Source organism: Lampetra planeri, chromosome 2 (assembly GCF_965212315.1).
Source record: "Lampetra planeri chromosome 2, kcLamPlan1.2.h2, whole genome shotgun sequence".
NCBI lineage: Eukaryota > Metazoa > Chordata > Hyperoartia > Petromyzontiformes > Petromyzontidae > Lampetra > Lampetra planeri.
Window position 1 is genome coordinate 2,411,523 of NC_136108.1, and position 22,650 is coordinate 2,434,172.

The window sequence follows — 22,650 nt, forward strand, 5'->3', positions numbered from 1 at the left end:
TATTTCGAATCATAAATCATCGACAACACCGCGTTGCATGGGTAACCTGATGCCTGGTTAGGCTTTGATCTCCACCACTAATTGCGGCCAGACTTTTGTTGACCAAGGCCAAAGATAAAAGGGTCATGCACAGCTCATGATCAGTGCCATGGGTCCCTGGATGCTATGATAGCGAATAATGCAACTCCACGCGCCACGTGACAGTGCTGTGGAGCCGGCCGTACACACGTCCGACTTGCTTTGAAACGTTTGCGTTTTTTGACAAGCAGGTAGTTGCCGGTCACATGACCATCTCTTGCGCTGAGTCCGCCCTTGGGTAGGCGCTCGCTATCAGCACTCTCCTCGGTCCGTTCGGCTACACTGAGCGTATTTTGCCTCTGTCGTGTTCACCAGCGGTGCTCGCGCCCCGATCCTCTGCACGCTCGTGCGTGCGTGTTTGTGCGTGGGTCGTGACGTACGGAGACGTAGTCGTAGTGGCAGGTGTCCTGGATGGCCGACTCGAGCTCGAAGGCGCTGAAGGTGAGCGTGATGAGATTGTTCGGCTCCACGGACACGGTCCAGCGGCAGTCCAGGTCACTTTCATACAGCCCGTCGCCGTTAATGTCCGGTGAGGTGAGCTCTCCGGTGTCGCCCGTGAGCATCCCTCCGCAGCCCTGCGCTGGGCCTGCGCATTGCGGGACGGGGGTGTGAAGCATATTGCAGTGTGTAGTGCGTGTGAGTGTGCATGCGGGTGTTGCACGGTGTGGCGTTGTGCATTGAGTTGTGTGTTCAATATGTCGTATTGTGTTTTTGCGGGAAGGCAAGATCGTGCGCGGCAACACATCGGTCTGTTCGCAACGGCAAATAGTGATGGAAGAAACATTTTGAAACAGGTGTGTGTGTGAGGGCGCGTGCGCGCGCGTGCCTGCGTGTGTGCGCGCATGAGCAGCGCCTGCGTGCGAGTGAACGTGCGTGCGTGGTGCGCCCACCGAGCGTGGTGCGGTACGCCGCCTGCCAGCCGCCGGCGGTGACGGAGGCGTCCGTCACGAAGAGCAGGAACATGTCCCGGGCGGAGCTGTGCAGCTGCAGCGGAACCTCGGTGCCGCAGAAGGTGCCGAGCAGCGGCGCGGAGGTGTCGGCGCCGTCGTACACGGCCACGTAGTCGTAGTGGCACTGCGAGTGCGCCTCCAGGTGCATGTAGTTGAACCTACGTGTTGCAGAGATGAGCAACGATTATGATGAGCAACCGATTTTTGGACGTATGGACGTGGAGCTTCTTTCTCACCGCGCGTGGCCAACCGCGGCAATTGGAGGTGATAAAAGGGGAGGTGGCACGCGGCTACGGGTCGCCGCCGTCGCCATCGTTGACGCGTTGGCGGTCGCGGTCGTGCCGTGTGTAGCTCTCCGACGTTCGTTGATGTCGTGGTGTTGTGCCGCATGACGTCCCAACGGCACGCAAACACATCGCGCAGCCATCGCCAATACCAAGTAAGACGTTCACCCTCCAACGCCTGTGACTCGATGGATTGTCACAATTCGTGCCCCCCACGTAGATCCGCCGCCTATAATGCTGGTCATGCATCACGTTGGTCGCCAATGCAGGCACTATCCAGGCTGATACCTGCTTAGCTTCTGAGCTCTGACAATCGGGTGCATTCCTGATGAGAGGAATGTAAAATGTCTCACGTGTCGTCTTCTGGGCTAGACCGCTTGATACGGACAAAGCTCATGACCTGGCCCCACACTTGGATTACAAATTATTTGATGCTGCTGCTGCAGCTTTGGCAGTGGTGCACTTCTACAAGTAACAAAACACGCTCGGTCAATTCATTGACGAATTTGTTGAGTTCGTTTTACACATACACCGTCATACCTCGATGTGCGTATATTCAATAAACAAAGTTTTGGTCGAACAAACGTTGTATTTTTTACCATTATGTTTACCATTATTAACAGTTAAATAATTATTAAGTACACTTATACGAACAAATAAAGAATAAATTGATCTACCTACGGTATTATATAAATCAGAAAAAAACCACGTTACTTCAGTTTTTTGTTATTTATGTCAGTTTTAAATTATAATCCTGCACAATATATTATATTATTTTAAATATAATTTATCGTTGTTTACAATATGAATGCTAAGTTATGACGTGTTTATAGGATGAAATGGTAAGTTACGAAGGCTGGGAACGCATCCTCATATCACTAATGTTATAAGTTATTCAACATACAACGTTTCAAGAAAGGTCCCATATTGTAGCAGATCACTCCGAGCTATAAATGCCCTGATAGAGCATTGTCTTTATGCTGTTTGCCTTTTGGCGTCCTCTGGCCTAACACTGTTTGAGACTAGGCTCTAAAGAAAGCTGTCTCTGGGGTGGCCCAATCAGTTTCAAAGAGAATGCATATACTTGATTTGAAGCTTTCGTGACTGCAGGAATCCATACTCCCACCCGATGACGGACGCTTGTGTTGCGCCCAAAACGTCGTGATTTATTTTATTTTATACCTACGTGACTTTCCCAAAATAACCAAAGAGAATGCACGTACTATCAGAGTATGTTTTTTGTTTGCATGTTCACCACAGGTGCGTGTGGTTAATGCAGACAGGATTCCTTGAAAAAGGATTCTGTTTGGCGTGTTAACATCTTAACACAACTGTTTTATTGGCAGAAAGGGTAAAACCTATTCTCATACAACGTTTCAATATACGAGCGGAGCTCCAGGAACGCATCCACTCCGTATCTCGAGGTGTTACTTGACTTGGAAATCTCCATTCTAAAAAGTCTCGCTACTCACTGAAAGTTTCCTCCCCCTCCCTGCCCACGTGTAACTCACTTGAGGTTAACGATGCGATTCTCCTCCACCTGGATGTGGTACGAGCAGTTCATGTTGTTGTGGTAGTTGACCTGCCCGAACGTCGGGCTGCTGATGAATCCCGACGGGTTCGTGAATGACCCTCCACAAGCTGGCGCCCCGGAACGCCGGCAGAGAGAGAGAGGGAGAGAGGGAGAGAGGGATGGAGCAGACGAGAGGAAGGAGGGAGGGTTGCAGCATTAATTTTTGGTTCATGAAATTAGCGAGCAAAATATTCGTCGATGGAGCGGATAGAAAAAAAAATCAACGATGATTCTGAGTGGACGAAAATCGTCGATCGCTACGATGACCGTGACTGCTTCCCAGCATAAATCTACGGCCAAAGCGGTGAAATTAACTAACCTGGGTGTAGACGCAGACTAAGATAATTTTTGTAACCAAGAAAAGCCACAATTTGTAGTGGTGCGTGCGTGGCTGTGCGCGCGTACGTATGGCCTGGTAGGCGGCGAGGAAGCCGTTGTCCTCGACGAAGGGGTCGGAGTGGAAGTGCAGGAACATGGGACCGTGCGCCGACACCACGCCGGGAATCGTGGAGCCGCACAGCGTGGCGAGCAGCTGCCCGCTCTCCGACGTGCCGCCGTACACCTTCAGGAAGTCGTAGGCGCACGTCGAGTGACCTGCGCCACCGCACGGCCGGACGAGCGGGGACGCACCGGGCGGACAGACGGACGGATTGGATGGACGGAGACAAGGAGGGACGGACGGACAAATGGAGAGACAGACAGATGGATAGAAGGAAATACAGATGGACAGACGGACAGATGGGACGGTGGGGATTTGGGGAGGTACTGAGCAGATACATTATCGCACAACCCGTCTAATCCCTGTAGCTAGGGATAGAGGCCTATACTGGATGTGGTGTACTGGCGTGGACATATTTTAGCCAATCGCTGATCCGGACAGATCTAGTGGAATTCAAGTTTTGCTGCTAGCCCAGCTCTTGGGAGGCAAGGCTGTTTGAGTCGTGCGGAGATCGCGATGGAAGTGTTGTGAAGCTCCCCACCTGTGCGGCTTGAAACTCAAAGTGGCATTCAGAAGGACGTAGAGAGCGGGTGCACAGCTGACTCATCTGTGTGCATGTTTTACAATTGTCTCCTTGGATGTGGGTTTTTTTTCTACAAACATGCCAATTAAAAATGCAGTTTAGTTTACAGACTTGTTGCCGGTCTACTGCTGGACGAGGGCCTCCCCAGGCCATGCGGGTAATTTGGGTTACATTTCCATACTTCAGCATGCTGCGTTGCCCTCTGCTGCCAAACGAGTCCCTCCATAGCAGCCTATAACCACCTGGCATGCATCGCAGTCTCTGACGCAAGCATTGTCCAGACTCAACAATGCCTAGCTTCCGACATCGGGGTGCAATCTGGGTGATGTGACTTCGAATAAACCTTGACAGGCCTGGAATCGGCTCACTGGAATAATTAAGCACACGACGTTAAAATGGAATAATAATGATTATGATAATAAAAGTTTATAGGGGTGGGGGGAGGGTTCAGTGGGGGGGGGGGGGGGGGTACGGAGGTGGGAGGGGCAGGCGGAGTCCACGTACCTTCGACCTGGAAAGTCTGGAAAGAGAGGATGATGGTGAAGTCGTTGCCGGGGTTGATGAGGTAGTGGCAGTCGAGGTTGTCGCCGTAGTGCGCCGGGTAGCTCGGCGACAGGATCTGACCCTGGGGTTCGTCGAGGGTCACTCCGCAGCCTGGCGAGGGAGGGGTAAGGAGATGGGGCAGGGTCAGGGTTCGAGCCGTGGTCACGGGCGCGAGTTGGGGACGTATAGGCAGGCCGGTCGTGGGAGTGCTAGCTATTGAGCGAAACGAAACTACTTTTATTTTACCAGGTAAGGCCCACTGAGCTACGTTGCCATTTTTTATAAGCGAACTGGCCGTAAATGATAGCCCAACGAAGTGGCTTAGCACGTGGACATTGATAGGGGGCAATACTCTAAACGCATGTTGATTATAAATGTGGAGGGAAAAACCAGAAGACCCAGAGGAAAATCCACGCGACCACGGGGAGAACACGAAAACTCCAAATATACAGACATTAGTCAGGATTGAACCTACGACCTTCTGTATACCTGGCGAGGTAGTTAGCATCTCGCCACCACGGCACCGCACTGTGAGGCTATCACGTTCACGTTCGGCATCCGGCACGTTCGCGTTTAGCAGATCGTCATCATCATCAGCCGCGGACAATCCACTGCTGGATGAAGGCCTCCCAAAGCGAATGTAACAATCCACCCAGCACCTGCACCCACGCTGGTTTCACCGATCCATCTCCTCAGTCGACGTCCTTGCTATCCATTCCCCGGCTGCCACTCCATCATTATTCTTCATGAAACGGCCATCATGTTTGCAAACTTTTTTTTTATCCAAGCCCACTTTCGTTTATTAACAGTTTAAATTATAGCCATTAATCTGCGCATGTTCGCGGATTCACGCATTCTTGCGAGCTGCCTCTCGGTGTTACTAATCCCAAGCATCTCTCCGTCCTTTTTTTCACACGTAAAAATTTTCGTTCCAACGTTGTTGTTGACTTATTGCTTTCGTGACTGCAGGAATTAATACTCTTTGGGTCTTTCAGTAAAGTCGCGTAGATAGAAAAATATGAAAAAATCACGACGTTTCGATTGCAACACTATTTTTTTTCACCTGAGGACGATTGCTTGTGTTGCGATCGAAACGTCGTGATTTTGAATTATTTTTCTATCTACGTGACTTTACCGAAAGACCCAAAGAGTATAGTTGTTGTTAATCTGGCCGTGTTTCTCAACCGTACGCGATAGCGGGGAGTACGTACACTCATTGAACACTCATCCTCAAAATTGGCAATCCCAGTTGTGTCAATGTTTTTTGTTGTTGCTGTTGCTGCTATACCCACGTCTGTACGATATTTAGCTTTTGTGCCCCAGACGTGCCTTGGTTATAACGATTCCGTCTGTCCAGCGGTGAGCAGTGGAGCAGTGGTTAGCGCTACGCTATGAACCCGGCGACCCGAGTTTAATTCCCACTCATGGCCACTAACGCCAGTGACGATGATCTAAACAGGTCCTAGACTTCCCCCTACGTCGACTCAGCCTCAAATGAGTACCTGGTGCGGTGTGTAAACATCGCCACTGGGGGGACAAAGGTGGCCAGGCGTGGTGTTGGCCACCCCTCCCCACGTGTGCCGTGCCGGCCTTCATAGGTGCTGCTCGCTAACAGCACTTGCCCCAAAAGTCTGTTCAGGCTGTACAGGGGATCTTTGTCTTTGAAGGCGTGAGCACAATGGGGGGACATCTCCTGCAGCGCACGTCTAGGGAGTATATTTAAAAGCGTGATGTTCATTTAAATCGAATCATGATACGTCTTGAAACAATCTCTCTAACACAGCAGAAATGTACAAGTTTCAAATGTTCTTGTGATACTTTTTTTTTTAATTCATCACTTTATAAATGTCTCCTTGTTCTTGTTTTACATGATTCACACATTTAGAATTTGTGCACCTGACTTCCCGCTGCACTCTCTTCATCTTATCTTACATTTATTTAGCACCTCTGATCGAGGCCCAGATGTCGCTCACACACAAAGGGACTTAAAAAAAAAAATGATTGCGTTAAATTGGAACAACGCCAACGAGAACTGGCGCTGGGAATGATTTCCGGATGAGTCCGAGCGTGGCGGTGGTCGGAGCGAGCCACGCAGCCTCTCGGTCCGAAGGTCGTGAGGTCAAAATCGAGGTCAGCGGCGGTCGCGACTGAGCCAGGCGGGCGCCTGCGCGAGGCTGCCATCCAGCGCCGTGCGGGCGGTGAAGCGTTGATAGACCGCAGACATCGGGCCGAGAGGTCGCGTCTCCCGGCTTTGCCGGAGTACGATGGCGGTACAGCGAGCGGGACTGACTTACACCTCGTATTCCGTGTGTACGGGGATTGAGTGCTGCCCTTCCCTCGCACGTGTGGGCTTTGTCTGGGTACTTCCTCTCACATGCATACAAAAACCATTGCTGGAGTTGACCCAACATAGGACCAGAGAGTTTGGCCAATTGTTGATGCCAGTCGTGGCTGCCTTCCCAAGCGCTTGTCGGTGCAGTGCATTACAAGTCTGTGTATTTACATAAATATAATAATTGCATTTAATGGAATAAAGGAACTTTCACAGCTGGTTTCCTACTCAAATGAGTGTGGGTTGGCACGACTGACGGAAGAGAAAAGATTAAGGTTTGATGATGATGATGATGATGACAATAATCATGAGAATGATAATGATGAGGATATTTGATGATGATGTTAAGCACGATGATGACAATGATGATTTATTGATCATGATGTATTCCGTTTTTTCTTTGATCTTTTACCAGGTGAAGCCCACTGTGCTATGATCTCTTGTGCGAAGACGACCTGGCCACACGTGACTGCTCAACGAAGTGGCTTCATCATCGCACGTGGATACGCACAGCAGCAGCCAAACAACATGAACCCACGTTGATTCTGACCGAGGAGACGGACAAAACCGGAGGAACCCGGAGAAAAATCCACACGATCACCGCGGGGAATGTATATATGAATGTTGAACTTCTTTGTTATCGTACGTAGCTGACCGTGCTAAATCAGAGAGAAAACGCGCACTCCAAATATACAACAACCGGCATCGCCGGGGGTCTCGGATCGAACCCACGGCCTCCCGCCGAAGCAGGCGAGGGAGACGACATCCCTCTGACTTCAACGGCGAAAGATGCCACGACTTGGTGGCGGGGCTGAGACTCACTGCTGGAGAAGGAGGCGGAAAATCCGGCGGCGGTGGTGGCGCCCGTGGCCTGGAAGCGCACCGTGACGCGGTTCGCCAGCGCCGCGACGGGGCTGGGCGCCGTCGTGCCGCAGGCCAGCAGCAGGCGCGACTCGTCCGTCTCACGCCGCCCGTTCCACACCTGTAGGGGGACAACGGGGCGGGAGGGTGACTCGGTCAGGGAAGGGTGGCAAAGGAATCCATTCCAGCATCGACCATAAGGAAGCATTTAAACGTACGGCTCATGCAGGTGAAAAGCAATATCGATGATGATTTTTTACGGTTCGTCACGTCAACGAATCGACGCTTCGACCGGTACCGACCGACCGGATCGCCCGCCTCCGCCTCTCGCTACCGCCCACCCCCCGCCCTCGACGCACCTGCACGTGGCTGGAGCTGCAAGAGGAGTCGGAGGTGGGGATGTTGAAATTGGGGTCGAAGGTGAGCGTCAGGTGCTGGCTCTCATGGGACACGAGCGTCCACGTGCACTCCGAGTCGGCAGGGAAGGGGTTTGGCCAGCCCGGGGACTTGATGCTGCCGTCCTCCGCGTGGATGATCCCTCCGCACCCTGGTGAGCGGGCGGGTGGGTGGGTTGGTGAAGGGTGAGCGAGTGTGTGAGTGTGTGTGCGAGCGCCTGGGCAGCGTTCTTTTAGAACAGATGCTCGTTATTGGCATCTCTCGCTAATTTAGGTCCTAATTTCTGTTCGTTTTTTTTTGGAATAATTTTCAGCAGGATTAGTTCTGCGAGAGACGCCGTCTCATTTTCAGAAAAAAACATCTTCATCTGAAAATTCATCACCCGAGAGATGTGTTAATTGTATTGATTATGGAAATCATAACAATAACAAAGCAAAATGGCAAAGTGTTGTGAATGAGGTGATGGGATTTGGTTATTGTCAGCTTCACAGTGAGACCGAACGCTTGGGTAAATTTCTGCAAATAGTACAAGGTGGTTGTACACGTGCGTGGACGTCATAAAAAAAAAACGGAATAAAAAATCAGTACCGCGGCTCCCACAAGGCCATGCGGGAGGGCGTGTGGCACAGTTTGGCAACAAATTTCGACGAGCCATTAGCGAGATTCAGTGGTGAAGGGGACACCCACCCTGGCAATTTTCAGTCGTCTCAGCACGGTCGGCTATGTACGGTGCGAAAGAAGTTCTACATACATGCATGCATTGCCCTCGCGCATCACTGCCACAGCAGCAAGAGCAGCAGCATCACCGCTAAATAATTCGTTTCACCTTCAGACCGGATTGCATTTGGGCCGACGACGGCAGGGGTGCGTGCGCGCGCGCGCTGGCGGATTACCGGCCGAGTCGGCCTCCCACACGGCGTGGAAGCCCGCGGCCACCACGCTGCTGTCGGAGCTGAAGAGGATGGCGAGCTTGTTGGAGCCGGAGCGGATCGTGCCGGGCCCGGCCATGCCGCAGTAGTGGCCGATGACAGGCGAGCTGGGCACGCCGCCGTTAAAGATGGAGACGGCGTCCCACAAACAGGTGCTGTGCGACTCCAGGTGGAACGTCGTGAAGGTGAGCTGTGGTGGGGGGCGGCGGCGGCGTGGGGTTGGGGGGGGGTGTCGGTGGGAGAGAGGTCACGGGGGAAGGGGTCGCTCGCACAAGGAAACTATGAACTACTATGCTTTTTTATTTCACCAGGTAAGTCCCACTGAGCTATTTTTCAGAAGCGACCTGGTTATCACAAATGATAGCAGCTCAACGAAGTGGCTTATCACGTGGCAACGTATCGTACCAAATACTCTAAACGCGTGATGTTCATTCTAAAAGCGGAGGGAAGGTCCTGGAGAAAAATCCACGCGACCACGAGGAGACACATACAAACTCCAAATATACAGGCGTCAGGGTTGGGATCAAACCCATGACCTCCTGCGTATCAGATGAGGGATTTAACATCTCTGAACCACTGCGGCGCCCTACACGATGGATGGAGGAACCCTGGAATGGCGCTTAGCTAGAAGCACACGGCTCACGGTGATGGTGTGGCCCAGCGGAGCCTCCAAGATCCAGGCGCAGCGGTTCTTGTTCCCGTACGGAGCGGGGAAGTTGGGGCTGGAGATCTCCCCACTCTCGGCGATCTGCAGACCTCCGCAGTCTGTACGCGCACACACGCACGCACGGACGCATGTACGAAAAAGTCGTCTAATTAGACAAGGAGTACATATATATACAGGTGCCGTGCAGTGAAGACCCACATACGCATGCACGTTGTACACAACGCAGGCATGCGCACTCCCCACGAAGCCCAAAGCGTCGGAGCAAAGCACGCCTCGGCTCTCGTGGGAAGACGCTAATCATCTCCGCACGTCTCAAAAGGGCAATGATGACGTCGGCAATATTCTCCGCTCCCCCCGTCTGGAGAAACGCCATCGGTCGGGAATTTTTAGCTTCTAACAAATTTTCAAGGCGGCGCTTGTGAGGATGATGATGATGGTGTTGGTGTCGGAATGCAGCACTCGGCCGCATTGTTAAACGCCGGAGATGCCGGATGATTTAATGGAGGTTGCTGGCCTGCAGACCTTGTCAGCAGGGTCAAGGCCATTAGGCGCAGTTGAGGGGGGGGGGGGTCAGCAAATTTGTGTCGGGGTAAATGTGCGAATTGTCAACGGCGAGGGGCGCGTGGCCGCGTTAACGCCAGCGGTTCTCAGCGTAGTAGACAAGAGGCGAATGGGGTTCACGAGTCCAGAATGAACTACGTCGTCTATTTTATGTCCAGGAAAGCCTCGCTGAGACTTACAGACACCTTTTTTGGGTTTGGGTTTGCATTGCATCCCATTAATTTGCATTGGGCCCTGTTGATTTGTATCGGACCCCATTGATATGTATTAGCTTTGCATTGGGTCCAATTGATTTGTATAGGGTCTCATTGTTTTGTATTGTATGTATGTTGAACTTGTTTCGCACCGTACGTAGCCAACCGTGCTAATTGGAGGCGCGGGGGAAGGACCACAAACTAGACACAAAAAGCAGTTGTAAAGAAATGAGTTTTCAATATAGATTTCAAAGTGCATAGCTCCAGTGGCTTCCTAATATTAGAAGAGCATTCCAGACGGCCGCAGAAGCGCATCTGAAAGAGCGCGATGCCGTGATCATCTGCAGTAAGGAAGAGAACGAAGCACAGCACAGGGAGAAGATTTCACGCAGTTGGGGGGTTAGCAGAGAGAAGCCTCCTTGAGCGTGGACTGGCACGGGGGAATGAGACCGGCCGCCTGTGCCCGTCCGCCCGCCCGCCCTGGCGCTACCCACCCGTGAAGACGTATCGTGCCGCGAAGCCCCTGTCCTCCACGAAGGGGTCGGACAGGAAGTGGACCCACAGCTGGGGGGCCGCCATGACGAACGGCACGGCGGGCGCCGACTGCCCGCAGAGGCGCGTGAGCAGCTCCCCGTTCCCGCTGTCTGCGAGGGCGGCAGAGACAAAACGACCGACCGACTTACTGACCGACTCACTGATGGGCATATTAGCTGAACACCTGACTGGCGTAATCAACAAACAACTGACTTACGGACCGACTGAATGACTGACCGATTGGCTGATGGACCAACTGAATTACCAACCGAATCGTCGACTGACTAACTGACTAACCGACCAAGCGACTGACTGACTGACCGCTGAATAACCGACTGAGCAATCAACTGAACAATTAACTCACTGACAGAGCGACTGACTAACTGAGCAACTGACTGGCTGGCTAGCTGGCCCATTGACAGACTGGCCAGCGATGCGGGTGGACGGAACAGCTGCTCGTACCGACGCGGAACTCGATGTAGTCCCACTCGCACGTCTGGTGGTGCTCCAGCTTGAAGTCGAAGAACTCGATGTAGATGGAGGAGTTGGCGTGCCGCGGGTTCTCGATCGTCCACTCGCAGTTCAGGTTGGCGACGTAGTTGGTCTGCCCGTCGTAGCCGGGCGACGTGAAGTTCCCGCCGGCGGGGTTGGAGAGGATGCCCCCGCACACTGTCCCGCGGGGGGGTTGGGGAGAGAACGCCGCCGTCAGACATCGTCGTGAGGGAAGACGGAAAGGCTTCAACAGCCTCCAAAGTATGTTTTGGGCCAAGGGCGATCTTGTCGTAGTGAAGGCAGCGCATTTCAAAGAGCCGTCAGACTGACGGATAAAAGAATCTGATGGGGTTTTCTCGAAAACAGACTTACAGAGCGGACCCTGGTGGAGTCTGTCGACGATATACTGGCAGACCGGTCTCTGATGTGGCCTCTAGGCAACAAACGAACAGATCAACCTCCCCTCAAGAGCAACAACTTAGACCACAAACCCAAGCGTGGCAGACACTCGGCGGCCACCCCCTGCCGCGCTCCGCACCCCACCCCCCACCCCATCGCCGTACCGGCTTCCTCGTCGGAGTGGTAGGTGGCGCGGAAGCCGGTGCTGGAACTGTGGGCGTTGGTGCGGAAGCGCACGCGCATCGTGTTCCCGGATGACTGCACGCGCGTGCCGGAGGCCACGTCCCCGCACAGCTGCGCCACCTTCGGCGAGTTGTCGCGCAGCCCATTGTACACCTGTTGTCACACACAGGGAGCAGGCAGGTAAGGTGAAGGTAGACACGAAGGCACAGCCAGTCTCATACACCTGTTGTCACACACAGGGAGCAGGCAGGTAAGGTGAAGGTAGACACGAAGGCACAGCCAGTCTCATACACCTGTTGTCACACACAGGGAGCAGGCAGGTAAGGTGAAGGTAGACACGAAGGCACAGCCAGTCTCATACACCTGTTGTCTCACACGGGGAGCAGGCAGGTAAGGTGAAGGTAGACACGAAGGCACAGCCAGTCTCATACACCTGTTGTCTCACACGGGGAGCAGGCAGGTAAGGTGAAGGTAGACACGAAGGCACAGCCCGTCTCATACACCTGTTGTCTCACACGGGGAGCAGGCAGGTAAGGTGAAGGTAGACACGAAGGCACAGCCAGTCTCATACACCTGTTGTCTCACACGGGGAGCAGGCAGGTAAGGTGAAGGTAGACACGAAGGCACAGCCAGTCTCATACACCTGTTGTCTCACACGGGGAGCAGGCAGGTAAGGTGAAGGTAGACACGAAGGCACAGCCAGTCTCATACACCTGTTGTCTCACACGGGGAGCAGGCAGGTAAGGTGAAGGTAGACACAAAGGCACAGCCCGTCTCATACACCTGTTGTCTCACACGGGGAGCAGGCAGGTAAGGTGAAGGTAGACACAAAGGCACAGCCCGTCGTACACCTGTTGTCACACACGCTTGGTTCAACCTCGCGAGCAATAGCCTCACGTTGTCTCTTCCACGTTTTGACGGTGGGTGCGTGCGGGTTCCCAGGGTGGGGTGGAGCGAATATCCGGCAGGGTGGTGTCACGATCTTCTGTGACTGAAGGTTGGACTTACATGTTTGATTAGTGATGTATTTATAATTAGTGACTTGCTCACTTTTTCCTCTATTTTGCACTCCTATCGTTTTTCGTACCGTTTGCAGCTGTAGCTTTGCTGACCCGCGCCCATACCGGACACCTGCGAAGAAGAGCTTCACAGCTCATCGGATTCCTGCCTGCAGTCTAAATCCAGATTCCTGGTTTTGATTCTGAGCGCGCCGGCACCTACCGCCAGGTAGTCGATGGCGCAGTTGGGATGGTCCTGGGTGAGGAAGTCGTGGATGGTGAGGGTGACGCGACGGCCCAGCGGCACCGTGATGCGCCACTCGCACACGCGGCTGTGCGGGTACAGGTTCGGGTAGTTGGGCGACGTGATGGTGCCCGTCGGGGTCGCCAGGTCTCCTCCGCACTCTGATTGTGGTGGTGGAGGGGGGGGGGCGGTGGAGGGGAGAGGGTTTTGCGGAGAGAGCGGCGAGCAACGGAGGACGTCAACGACATTTCTGCGACGAGACAGGAAGGGGAGTAGCTTCGCGCTTGTGGTGGCATTGACGGACCCAAGGGCGGCACGCGACTCTTTGAATTTCACGATGGTGGGCCAGAAGCGATGGCGAATTCATCGGATTATTGTCAGCGTTTTCTAGAAATGCGCAAGCAATTGGCAGCAATTCATCCCCTTCGGATTCATGTGTGGATAACAGTCACCCAGAAGTGCGGCTGTACGTCTGTGTGCATGGTGAGCGGTGGCATAGCGGTCAGCGCTAGGCTCCGCTTCGAACCCGGTGACCCGAGTTCAATTTCCGCTCACGGCCAGCAACACCGGTGATGATTATGTGAACCAGTCCTAGGCCTCCCCTAGGTCGACTCAGCCGCAAATGTGTACCTGGTGGGGTCTGTGAACATCGTCACCCGAGAGACAAAGGCAGCCGGGCGTGGCGCTGGCCACCCACCCCATTGTGTGCAGTGCCGGCCTTCATAGGTGCTGCTTGCTAACAGCACCTGCCCCAACAGTCTGTTCAGGCTATACGGGGGGGGGTGGAGGATCTTTATACTTGTCGTGCGTGCGCCCTCCTCACCGTCCACGCTCGACCGGAAGTTAAGGACGAAGCCGTCGCTGCCACCGGCGCTGTCCGTCACGAAGCGGACGTGTGCGAAGCTGTCGGACGTCTCCATGACGACGGTGGGGAGGTCCTGTCCGCAGAAGCGGCCCAGCAGCAGGCCTGGGCGGCACGGCCAGCGCGACAACATCGTCGTCGTCATCGTCGTCACCGCCACTCCACCGTACGCATCGTCACTCCGTATGTATGTACTGTGTGTTGAACTTCTTTCGCACCGTACATAGCCAAACGTGCTAATCGGAGGTCCGTCATTCCATGCCACACCTCGACATTCGGTCACGTCACGATGCAGCTGCTCACTCCTTCACAGCTCGACAATCCACCCACACCGCACGTCGTCATCACACCGCGCCCCACACATCACACCGCGCTCCACACCGTCACTCCACGCTGCACCTACACGTCGTCCGTCCAGAACATTTTGCCAATCCTTGTCACCCACTCCAAACGTCATCATCCGTTACGGGGTTTGATTTTGTAAGGGAAAGGAGTGGTGTGTTCTGGCATGGCATGCGGTGGAGTGGAGTGGCATGCAGTGGAGTGGCATGGGGTGGTGTGGCATGGGGTGGTGTGGCATGGGGTGGAGTGACATGGGGTGGAGTGACATGGGGTGGTGTGACATGGGGTGGTGTGGCATGGGGTGGAGTGACATGGGGTGGTGTGGCATGGGGTGGAGTGACATGGGGTGGAGTGACATGGGGTGGTGTGGCATGGGGTGGAGTGACATGGGGTGGTGTGGCATGGAGTGGAGTGACATGGGGTGGAGTGACATGGGGTGGTGTGGCATGGGGTGGAGTGACATGGGGTGGAGTGACATGGGGTGGAGTGACATGGGGTGGTGTGGCATGGGGTGGAGTGACATGGGGTGGAGTGACATGGGGTGGAGTGACATGGGGTGGTGTGGCATGGGGTGGAGTGACATGGGGTGGAGTGACATGGGGTGGTGTGGCATGGGGTGGAGTGACATGGGGTGGAGTGACATGGGGTGGTGTGGCATGGGGTGGAGTGACATGGGGTGGAGTGACATGGGGTGGTGTGGCATGGGGTGGAGTGACATGGGGTGGAGTGACATGGGGTGGTGTGGCATGGGGTGGAGTGACATGGGGTGGAGTGACATGGGGTGGTGTGGCATGGGGTGGAGTGACATGGGGTGGAGTGACATGGGGTGGTGTGGCATGGGGTGGAGTGACATGGGGTGGTGTGGCATGGGGTGGAGTGACATGGGGTGGAGTGACATGGGGTGGTGTGACATGGGGTGGTGTGGCATGGGGTGGAGTGACATGGGGTGGAGTGACATGGGGTGGAGTGACATGGGGTGGTGTGGCATGGGGTGGAGTGACATGGGGTGGTGTGGGATGGAGTGGAGTGACATGGGGTGGAGTGACATGGGGTGGTGTGGCATGGGGTGGAGTGACATGGGGTGGAGTGACATGGGGTGGTGTGGCATGGGGTGGTGTGACATGGGGTGGTGTGGCATGGGGTGGAGTGACATGGGGTGGAGTGACATGGGGTGGTGTGACATGGGGTGGTGTGGCATGGGGTGGAGTGACATGGGGTGGAGTGACATGGGGTGGTGTGGCATGGGGTGGTGTGACATGGGGTGGTGTGGCATGGGGTGGTGTGACATGGGGTGGAGTGACATGGGGTGGTGTGGCATGGGGTGGAGTGACATGGGGTGGAGTGACATGGGGTGGTGTGGCATGGGGTGGTGTGACATGGGGTGGTGTGGCATGGGGTGGAGTGACATGGGGTGGAGTGACATGGGGTGGTGTGACATGGGGTGGTGTGGCATGGGGTGGTGTGGCATGGGGTGGAGTGACATGGGGTGGTGTGACATGGGGTGGTGTGGCATGGGGTGGAGTGACATGGGGTGGAGTGACATGGGGTGGAGTGACATGGGGTGGTGTGACATGGGGTGGTGTGACATGGGGTGGAGTGACATGGGGTGGAGTGACATGGGGTGGTGTGACATGGGGTGGAGTGACATGGGGTGGTGTGACATGGGGTGGTGTGACATGGGGTGGTGTGACATGGGGTGGTGTGACATGGAGTGGAGTGACATGGGGTGGTGTGACATGGGGTGGTGTGACATGGAGTGGAGTGGCATGGGGTGGTGTGACATGGGGTGGTGTGACATGGAGTGGAGTGACATGGGGTGGTGTGACATGGGGTGGTGTGACATGGGGTGGTGTGGCATGGGGTGGAGTGACATGGGGTGGAGTGACATGGGGTGGAGTGACATGGGGTGGTGTGACATGGAGTGGTGTGACATGGAGTGGAGTGGAGTAGCATGCGGTGGTGTGAAATGACATGGAGCAGAGAGTAACGTAACATTGAGTGAAGATACATGGGTATTGTGTGGTGGCATGGCGCGTAATGCTGCTTATATTGATGTGGGGTGTGTGTCGTGGCACGGCGTGGTGTGGCGTGGCTTAGATTGATGTGGTGTGGCATGGCGTGGGGGGGTGGCATGCAGCAAGCCGTCATCACCGGTGGAGTTGTACTCGCGGATCTCCACGTAGTCCTGCGAGCAGCTGGCAGAGCTCTGCAGGGCCATGTGGGTGAAGGTGAGGATGAGGTAGTGGCCCGTGAGCGCCTCCACGTGCCACTCGCAGTTCAGGTTGTTGGGGTACTCGCCCACCGAGTAGTTGGGGCTGGTGACGTGGCCATTCTGGCCCACGACCGTGCCGCCGCACGCCGCTGCACCACCACAAACGGCGGCAACACCGCGTCAGCACGGCGCCGCCCGCGAAACCACGGCGAACATGGTGATGATGACGAGGTTATGATGACATCATCACCATGGCAATGATAACCACGATGATGGCTATAATTGTGCAGGTGATGATGTTGATATTGAAGATGGTGATGATACTGATGCTGAAGATGATAATGCTGATGACAACGACGACGCTGATTATGACAAAGATGACGATAGTGACGATGCTGAGACACGACGATGACGAGGTTAACAGGTGTACTCATGATGATGGAGTTGCCAACGACGACGACAACGACGGGCGGCAAGTACCGAGGGAGTAGCGGACATTGAAGCCGGGGTGGGTGACACTGGAGTCCGTGCGGAAGCGAAGCCGCATGACGTTGCCGGTCGACTTCTGCGTCGAGGGCTTCTGGGAGCCGCAGAGGCGGGTGATGAGCGGCGCGTCGTTGCTGCCGCCGTCCCTCACCTCCAGGTAGTCGTACACGCAGCTGTGGCATGGAAGGACAAAGGGGGGGGGGGGGGTCACGAGGTCGTGGAGTCTCACACGCGTGCAAAGGCAAAGGTCGCCCCGTGTTGCCTGTGACCCTTTCCCGTTCCGATGACGCACGTGGACGTCTTGGTCACGTAAACGAACACAAAGTGACTTCATCGGTACCGAGGCTCCCGCCAGGCCATGCGGGAGGGCGTATGGCACGGTTTGGCTATCGGGGAGTGCGGTCGTGTCGGCACAGTTCTCTTTGGTGAGTACAATGTCTGGAAAAACAATGGTGCTATGCCTCAGTAAATAAAATTAATGCTAAACCGCTTGCTGTGTTCCGAAACTTAGCAGTGAACGGGAAACCCACCAACTTGCAGTTGTCTTGGAACAGAAAAAGGTTAACAGACAAATGCCGTTAGCGAGCACCTACGAAGGCTACCGGCACTGTGGCACACGAGGGGGTGGGTGGCCAGCACCACGTACATGGCCGCCTTTGGCTTCCCCAGTGGCGATGTTGACTACTACACACCGCGCCAGGTACCGATTTGAGACTGAGTCGACCTAGGGGAGGCCCAGGACCGTTTCAGATAATCGTCACTGGCGTTGGCCCGTAAACAGGAATCGAACTCGGGTCGTGTCGCCGGGGCCGTCGCTCGCACTTGGGGTGTGGCTCGATGTAGAAGGGCTCCACGAAGTCCAGCTGGATGGCCTCGTCGGACGGCGCCGTGATGATCCAGACGCAGTCCACGTTCTGGGGGTAGTTGTTGGGGTGGTTGGGCGACGTCACCGTGCTGCTCGGGCTCTGGTGCGTGAGGCCGAGGACGCCGCCGCAGCCTGCACGACACGGGGAGAGGGGGGGGGGGCAGTGGGGGAGGGGAGTGGGGGGGCGGTGGGGGAGGGGAGTGGGGGGGGGGGGCGCGGGTTTCAATTTCCGTTTCGCGTCTTTCGTCCCTCGTTCAGATTGTCTTGTGGTCGAGCTATCGGTGTCGCGTTGTAACGACATGAAGACGTTTGAACTCTGGAACTGGCTCATGAGCAGTGGAATGGAGACAATTCCTCAAGTAAATGGGGCTGAGATGTAAATATTTTTTTCTTAATCTAATGATGAATTTATATAGTGTCGTGCATGCACATCGCATCTCGCAATTGCTGATGAATTGCAGACGAGCTGGAACAATACTGGGCAGTTGGTCACTCGAGACATGTTGGGGGTTTTGTTTCTTAATGCCTTCATGGCTACGAGTCCCACCCATCTGGTTACAGGAGATGTCATTGAGATCCTGATTACAGCAAAGTCCTAAACGAGGTCTCAATCTCTGACCAGAGTGTGCCCCTTTAATCCAGCGTATTAATTTCCTCACGCTAACGTTGCACTTTGGCCAAATGACGCCCTGCAGAACAAGGTCAGGAATACTATTTGATATTTATTTTACGAGGTACAGTCCACTGAGCTATATTGCTCTTTTTCATAAGCGACCTGGCCACAAATGAGAGCACATCGGAGTGGCTTATCACGTGGAAGTGTATTTAGCAGCCAAATACTCCGAACAATTAAATTGGGGTTCCCGGTTACGCATCTACGTACGTGTGTTGAACTTATTTCACACTGCATGTTGCCAACCGTGCTAATCGAAGGTGCGGGGAGCAAGGACAGAAAACTAAACACAGAAATCAGCCGTAAAGAAACGAGTTCCCAATCCGAAGGTTCCCGAACGAGGCTCGCAATCGTCGCCCCGTGCGCCGCCAGCGGCCCTCACCAGCGCCGTGCGCCTGGAAGCGCATCTCGAAGCCGTGGTTCTCCGCGCCGCCGTCCGAGTGGAAGTGCACGTAGAGGTCGCGGTCCGTCGTGCTCAGCGTGGGCGGGGGGCTGTTGCCGCAGTAGCGACCCGTGCCGTCGCCGGACGACGCCAGGGGCGGCGAGGTCACGTTCGCGCCGTTGCGCAGCTGGGATGGGAAGGAGTCGGGGGGGGTTGGTTGTGGGGGAGAGGGGGCGGCGGCGTGAGCGGTGCGTGGGACGGGCTGCACCGTGCCGTCGACAACATGCTCTCGTACTCGCGGCTTCACCAACATCACGGTCATAATTTCTAAATCGTCATCATGTTGATAGTAATACGTATATGGTGTCATATTGAACGCAGTCGTCTGCTGTTTTAGATAATGTGGCTTATTTACGGAATAAGGTGATGATTTGGGGCGAGCGTGAAAGCAAGTGTGCCATCCCAGCGTGAATGAAGTGAAGTCAGCCAGTCCGATTTACGTTCGACAACGTGGCAGCTTACGAGCACTTCTCCCTGTCATCAAGAAAGGTGGACTAATTATTTCTACGTGGTCGACATACTGTGCCCAAGTTGGAAGCCACATGGTGAGCCCTCCCCCATGTTCTAACTGCGCCGTGTGTTATTGGGCACGATGTCCGGCAAATTCTCTCCACGTCCTCGGCGAGCCTCTTCAGCAATCGAGATCGACGCAGCTCTGCGATCGGCACCGTGCCACGGCTCTTGCCCGGTTAGAATCCTGGCGCTTGACTCGCTGACCAAGCAACACGAGTCTTGGACGGTCTGACAGCTCGCGCCATCGACGAATGCCACGCAACGCAAGCTCGTTGAGTAGACACGCGTTACTCACGCGCGTAACGGCTAGGGGGCCGTTCATAAATGACGTCACGCGATTTTGGACGATTTTTTATCCCCCCCCCCCCCCATCGTCACACGGCGTCACAAAAAAAAAGTCAGACCCCCCTCAGATATGACGTCACAAAGCTTTGCCCCCCCCCCCACAAAAAAAAATACATGCTTCAAATCGCTTTAAACTATTGTCATTGTAGTGCATATTTAATGTGACGCTGCACTCTAATGTTGTAAGAAAAAAGATTGATTCAAAAGTCTATTTAATTAAGTAGAAAGAGTTGTCTATATTTATTTAAAGTTGCGCATTTTGATGTGACGTCACATTTCTCAACCCCCCCCTTGTCACATAATCGTTACAAATGTCTGATCCCCCCCCCTAGGCGCGTGACGTCATTTATGGACGGCCCCTAGGGTGCACGCGTGTAGGGAGCGGTAGTGCAGCGGTTAGTGAGCTGCGCTACGTAGCCGGCGACCTGAGTTCGATTCCCGCTCACGGCCAACAACATTGACAATTATCTGAACCGGTCTTGGGCCTCCCCGAGGTCGACTCAGCCTCAAAATGAGTACCTGGTGTGGTGTGTAAACATCGCCACCAGGAAGACCCCCTCGTGTGCTGTGCCGGCCTTCAAAGATGCTCGCGAACAGCACTTGTCCCCAACAGTCTGTTAAGGCTATACGGGCTGTGGGGGGACAATATATTTGTGTGCGTCCTCACCTCCAAGAAGTCTCCGGCGCAGTTGACCCCGGTGCCCTGCACCTGGAAGGGCGGCGTGAAGCTGGTGGAGATGACGTAGCCGGGACTGGCCGTCACGTGCCAAACGCAGTCGCTGTTGGGAGGGTAGTTGCTGGGGCGGCCAGGCGACGTGATCACGCCCTGGTCGACGTTGTAGCGGCCCCCGCAGCCTGCGATTTCGGCACGACAACCCAATCGCTTCCTATCAATCAATCGGTCACTTCTGTTTCCCCACTGGCGTTAGAACAGATTGGCACGGACTGCCCGAGAGGCGTTTGATGAACTCTGGTAGGTCGTGAAGTGAAAAATCGAATGCAACTCAGTGGATGAATTGAGCAGCTCGGTTCGTGCGCATGACCATGGGGAGAACATGCAAACTCCAAATATAGAGGCGTTAGGGTCAGGATCGAACCGACGACCTCCTGCATACCAGACGAGGTAGTTAACATCTCGCTCAGCAATGGATAGAACGACAAAGAGACCTCACGGATTTAAACCCGGTTTGTAACCCCGAGGTCTTATCGGTGGTGGCTCTGTGATCTCATACACAGCACGAGCCCCCACCCAGAGCGACACGGCCCACTCCAGGGCCACGTGGCCCCCCCCCCCAGGACCACGTGCCCCCCCCCCCCCCCCAGGACCACACAGATCCCCCCCAGGGCCGCCCGGTCATCACAGCGGGCGTCGCTCACCGCTGCGGAAGGTGGCGTTGAAGCCCAGGCCGCGCGTGTGAACGTCGCTGTAGAAGTAGAGGTACATGGACCTGCCCGTGGAGTGCAGAGGGCCCGGGGGGTCCCGGCCACACAGCCGGGCGAGCCTGGGGGAGCTGAGACTGTCGCCTGTGGTCGCGAGGGAACGTAAGGGGGGAAGAGCAAGTGCTGTTAAAGACAAACGTTTCCTTCACACCGCTTTCATTGTCGAATTCCAACTCACTGATCCATGCAATATCAATCTTAGCACTCAGACATAGGGTGAGAAGGCCTTTATTTTGGCAGCGGATTCACAAAGCGAAGTAGAATTAGAAATATAGTTGATTGTCTGTGCAGTCCCATTTCAATTATCACCTTTGGCTGATATGGCTCCACTGGTCTTGTTGGGATAATTATTATTATTATTCTGCATGTTTATCAGGAAAACCTCACTAAAATTTTCGCAGTGAGGGGCGGGGATTGCTATGTTTTTTTTTACAAATGAGTAATTTTTATGTAATTTGGCAAATGTGGTCCATGACTACGGCACGCAAATGGCCTACTCCTCTCATGATTTTACTGTGGAATCTACGACCTCTCCAGGAGTGAAGGCAGCTGAGATAACCCGCACTGTCGGTTTAACAGACCTCCTCCACTTTGCGTAGCAACCCTTGCCAAGCGCTCCCCCACCTCTAATTGCCCCCTGCCCACCCTCACCGTCATGCACGCCCAGGTAGTCGTACAAGCAGGATCCGTGCATCTCGATGTCCATGAAGAGGACGTCAAGCTGGACGCTGTGGCCCTGCGGCGCACGTATGACCCACGCGCAGCCCAGGTTGTCTCCGTACTCCCCGGGCCAGCCCGGCGAGAAGATGGCCCTTGCCGCGTCGCCCGCCACCAGCTCGCCACCACACGCGCCTGCGGGCAGAGCGGCGGAGCGTCGCAAACCCATCGCGGTGGACGCTGGGTGGGCCGGGCGCTCGGACCCACCGAGACGTCTCCCACCCCGTGGCACGGCACGCACCCTCCGTGGGTTGTAGTGCCCCAAGGCAGGCCTCGTACTGTGGAATGGGGCCCGGTGCTCTGTCTAAATGGCATGGGGCCCTGTTCGTGTGTCTAAGTGGCATGGGGCCTTGTACTCGGTCTAAGTAGCATTGGGCCCTGTCCAGTGTTTAAGTGGAACCGGGTCTTGTGCTGTGTCTAAGTGGCATGGTGCCCTTACGGTGTCTAACTGGGATGGGATCCTGTGCTGTGTCTAAATGGCATGGGGTCCTGTACTCTGTGTGACACAGGACC

At 54.9% G+C, this 22,650-nt stretch overlaps 1 protein-coding gene across 1 annotated transcript in view; it reads right to left on the minus strand.

Moving 5' to 3' along the window:
- Positions 1-22,650, minus strand: part of LOC144724720 (cubilin-like) — a 76,417-nt gene that overhangs the window by 7,107 nt on the left and 46,660 nt on the right. Inside the window, exons 39-59 of the mRNA XM_078604064.1 lie at positions 22,072-22,272; positions 21,358-21,504; positions 20,648-20,835; positions 19,063-19,249; positions 17,965-18,139; positions 17,137-17,315; positions 16,596-16,805; positions 14,064-14,207; positions 13,220-13,401; positions 11,980-12,151; positions 11,387-11,593; positions 10,885-11,034; positions 9,612-9,733; positions 8,933-9,158; positions 8,003-8,190; positions 7,605-7,764; positions 4,412-4,561; positions 3,291-3,479; positions 2,824-2,953; positions 969-1,186; positions 459-664 (exon numbers count right to left, since the gene is read on the minus strand). Coding sequence (XP_078460190.1) covers positions 459-664; positions 969-1,186; positions 2,824-2,953; positions 3,291-3,479; positions 4,412-4,561; positions 7,605-7,764; positions 8,003-8,190; positions 8,933-9,158; positions 9,612-9,733; positions 10,885-11,034; positions 11,387-11,593; positions 11,980-12,151; positions 13,220-13,401; positions 14,064-14,207; positions 16,596-16,805; positions 17,137-17,315; positions 17,965-18,139; positions 19,063-19,249; positions 20,648-20,835; positions 21,358-21,504; positions 22,072-22,272 — 3,731 coding nt within the window. The remainder of the gene's footprint in view (positions 1-458; positions 665-968; positions 1,187-2,823; positions 2,954-3,290; positions 3,480-4,411; positions 4,562-7,604; positions 7,765-8,002; positions 8,191-8,932; positions 9,159-9,611; positions 9,734-10,884; positions 11,035-11,386; positions 11,594-11,979; positions 12,152-13,219; positions 13,402-14,063; positions 14,208-16,595; positions 16,806-17,136; positions 17,316-17,964; positions 18,140-19,062; positions 19,250-20,647; positions 20,836-21,357; positions 21,505-22,071; positions 22,273-22,650) is intronic.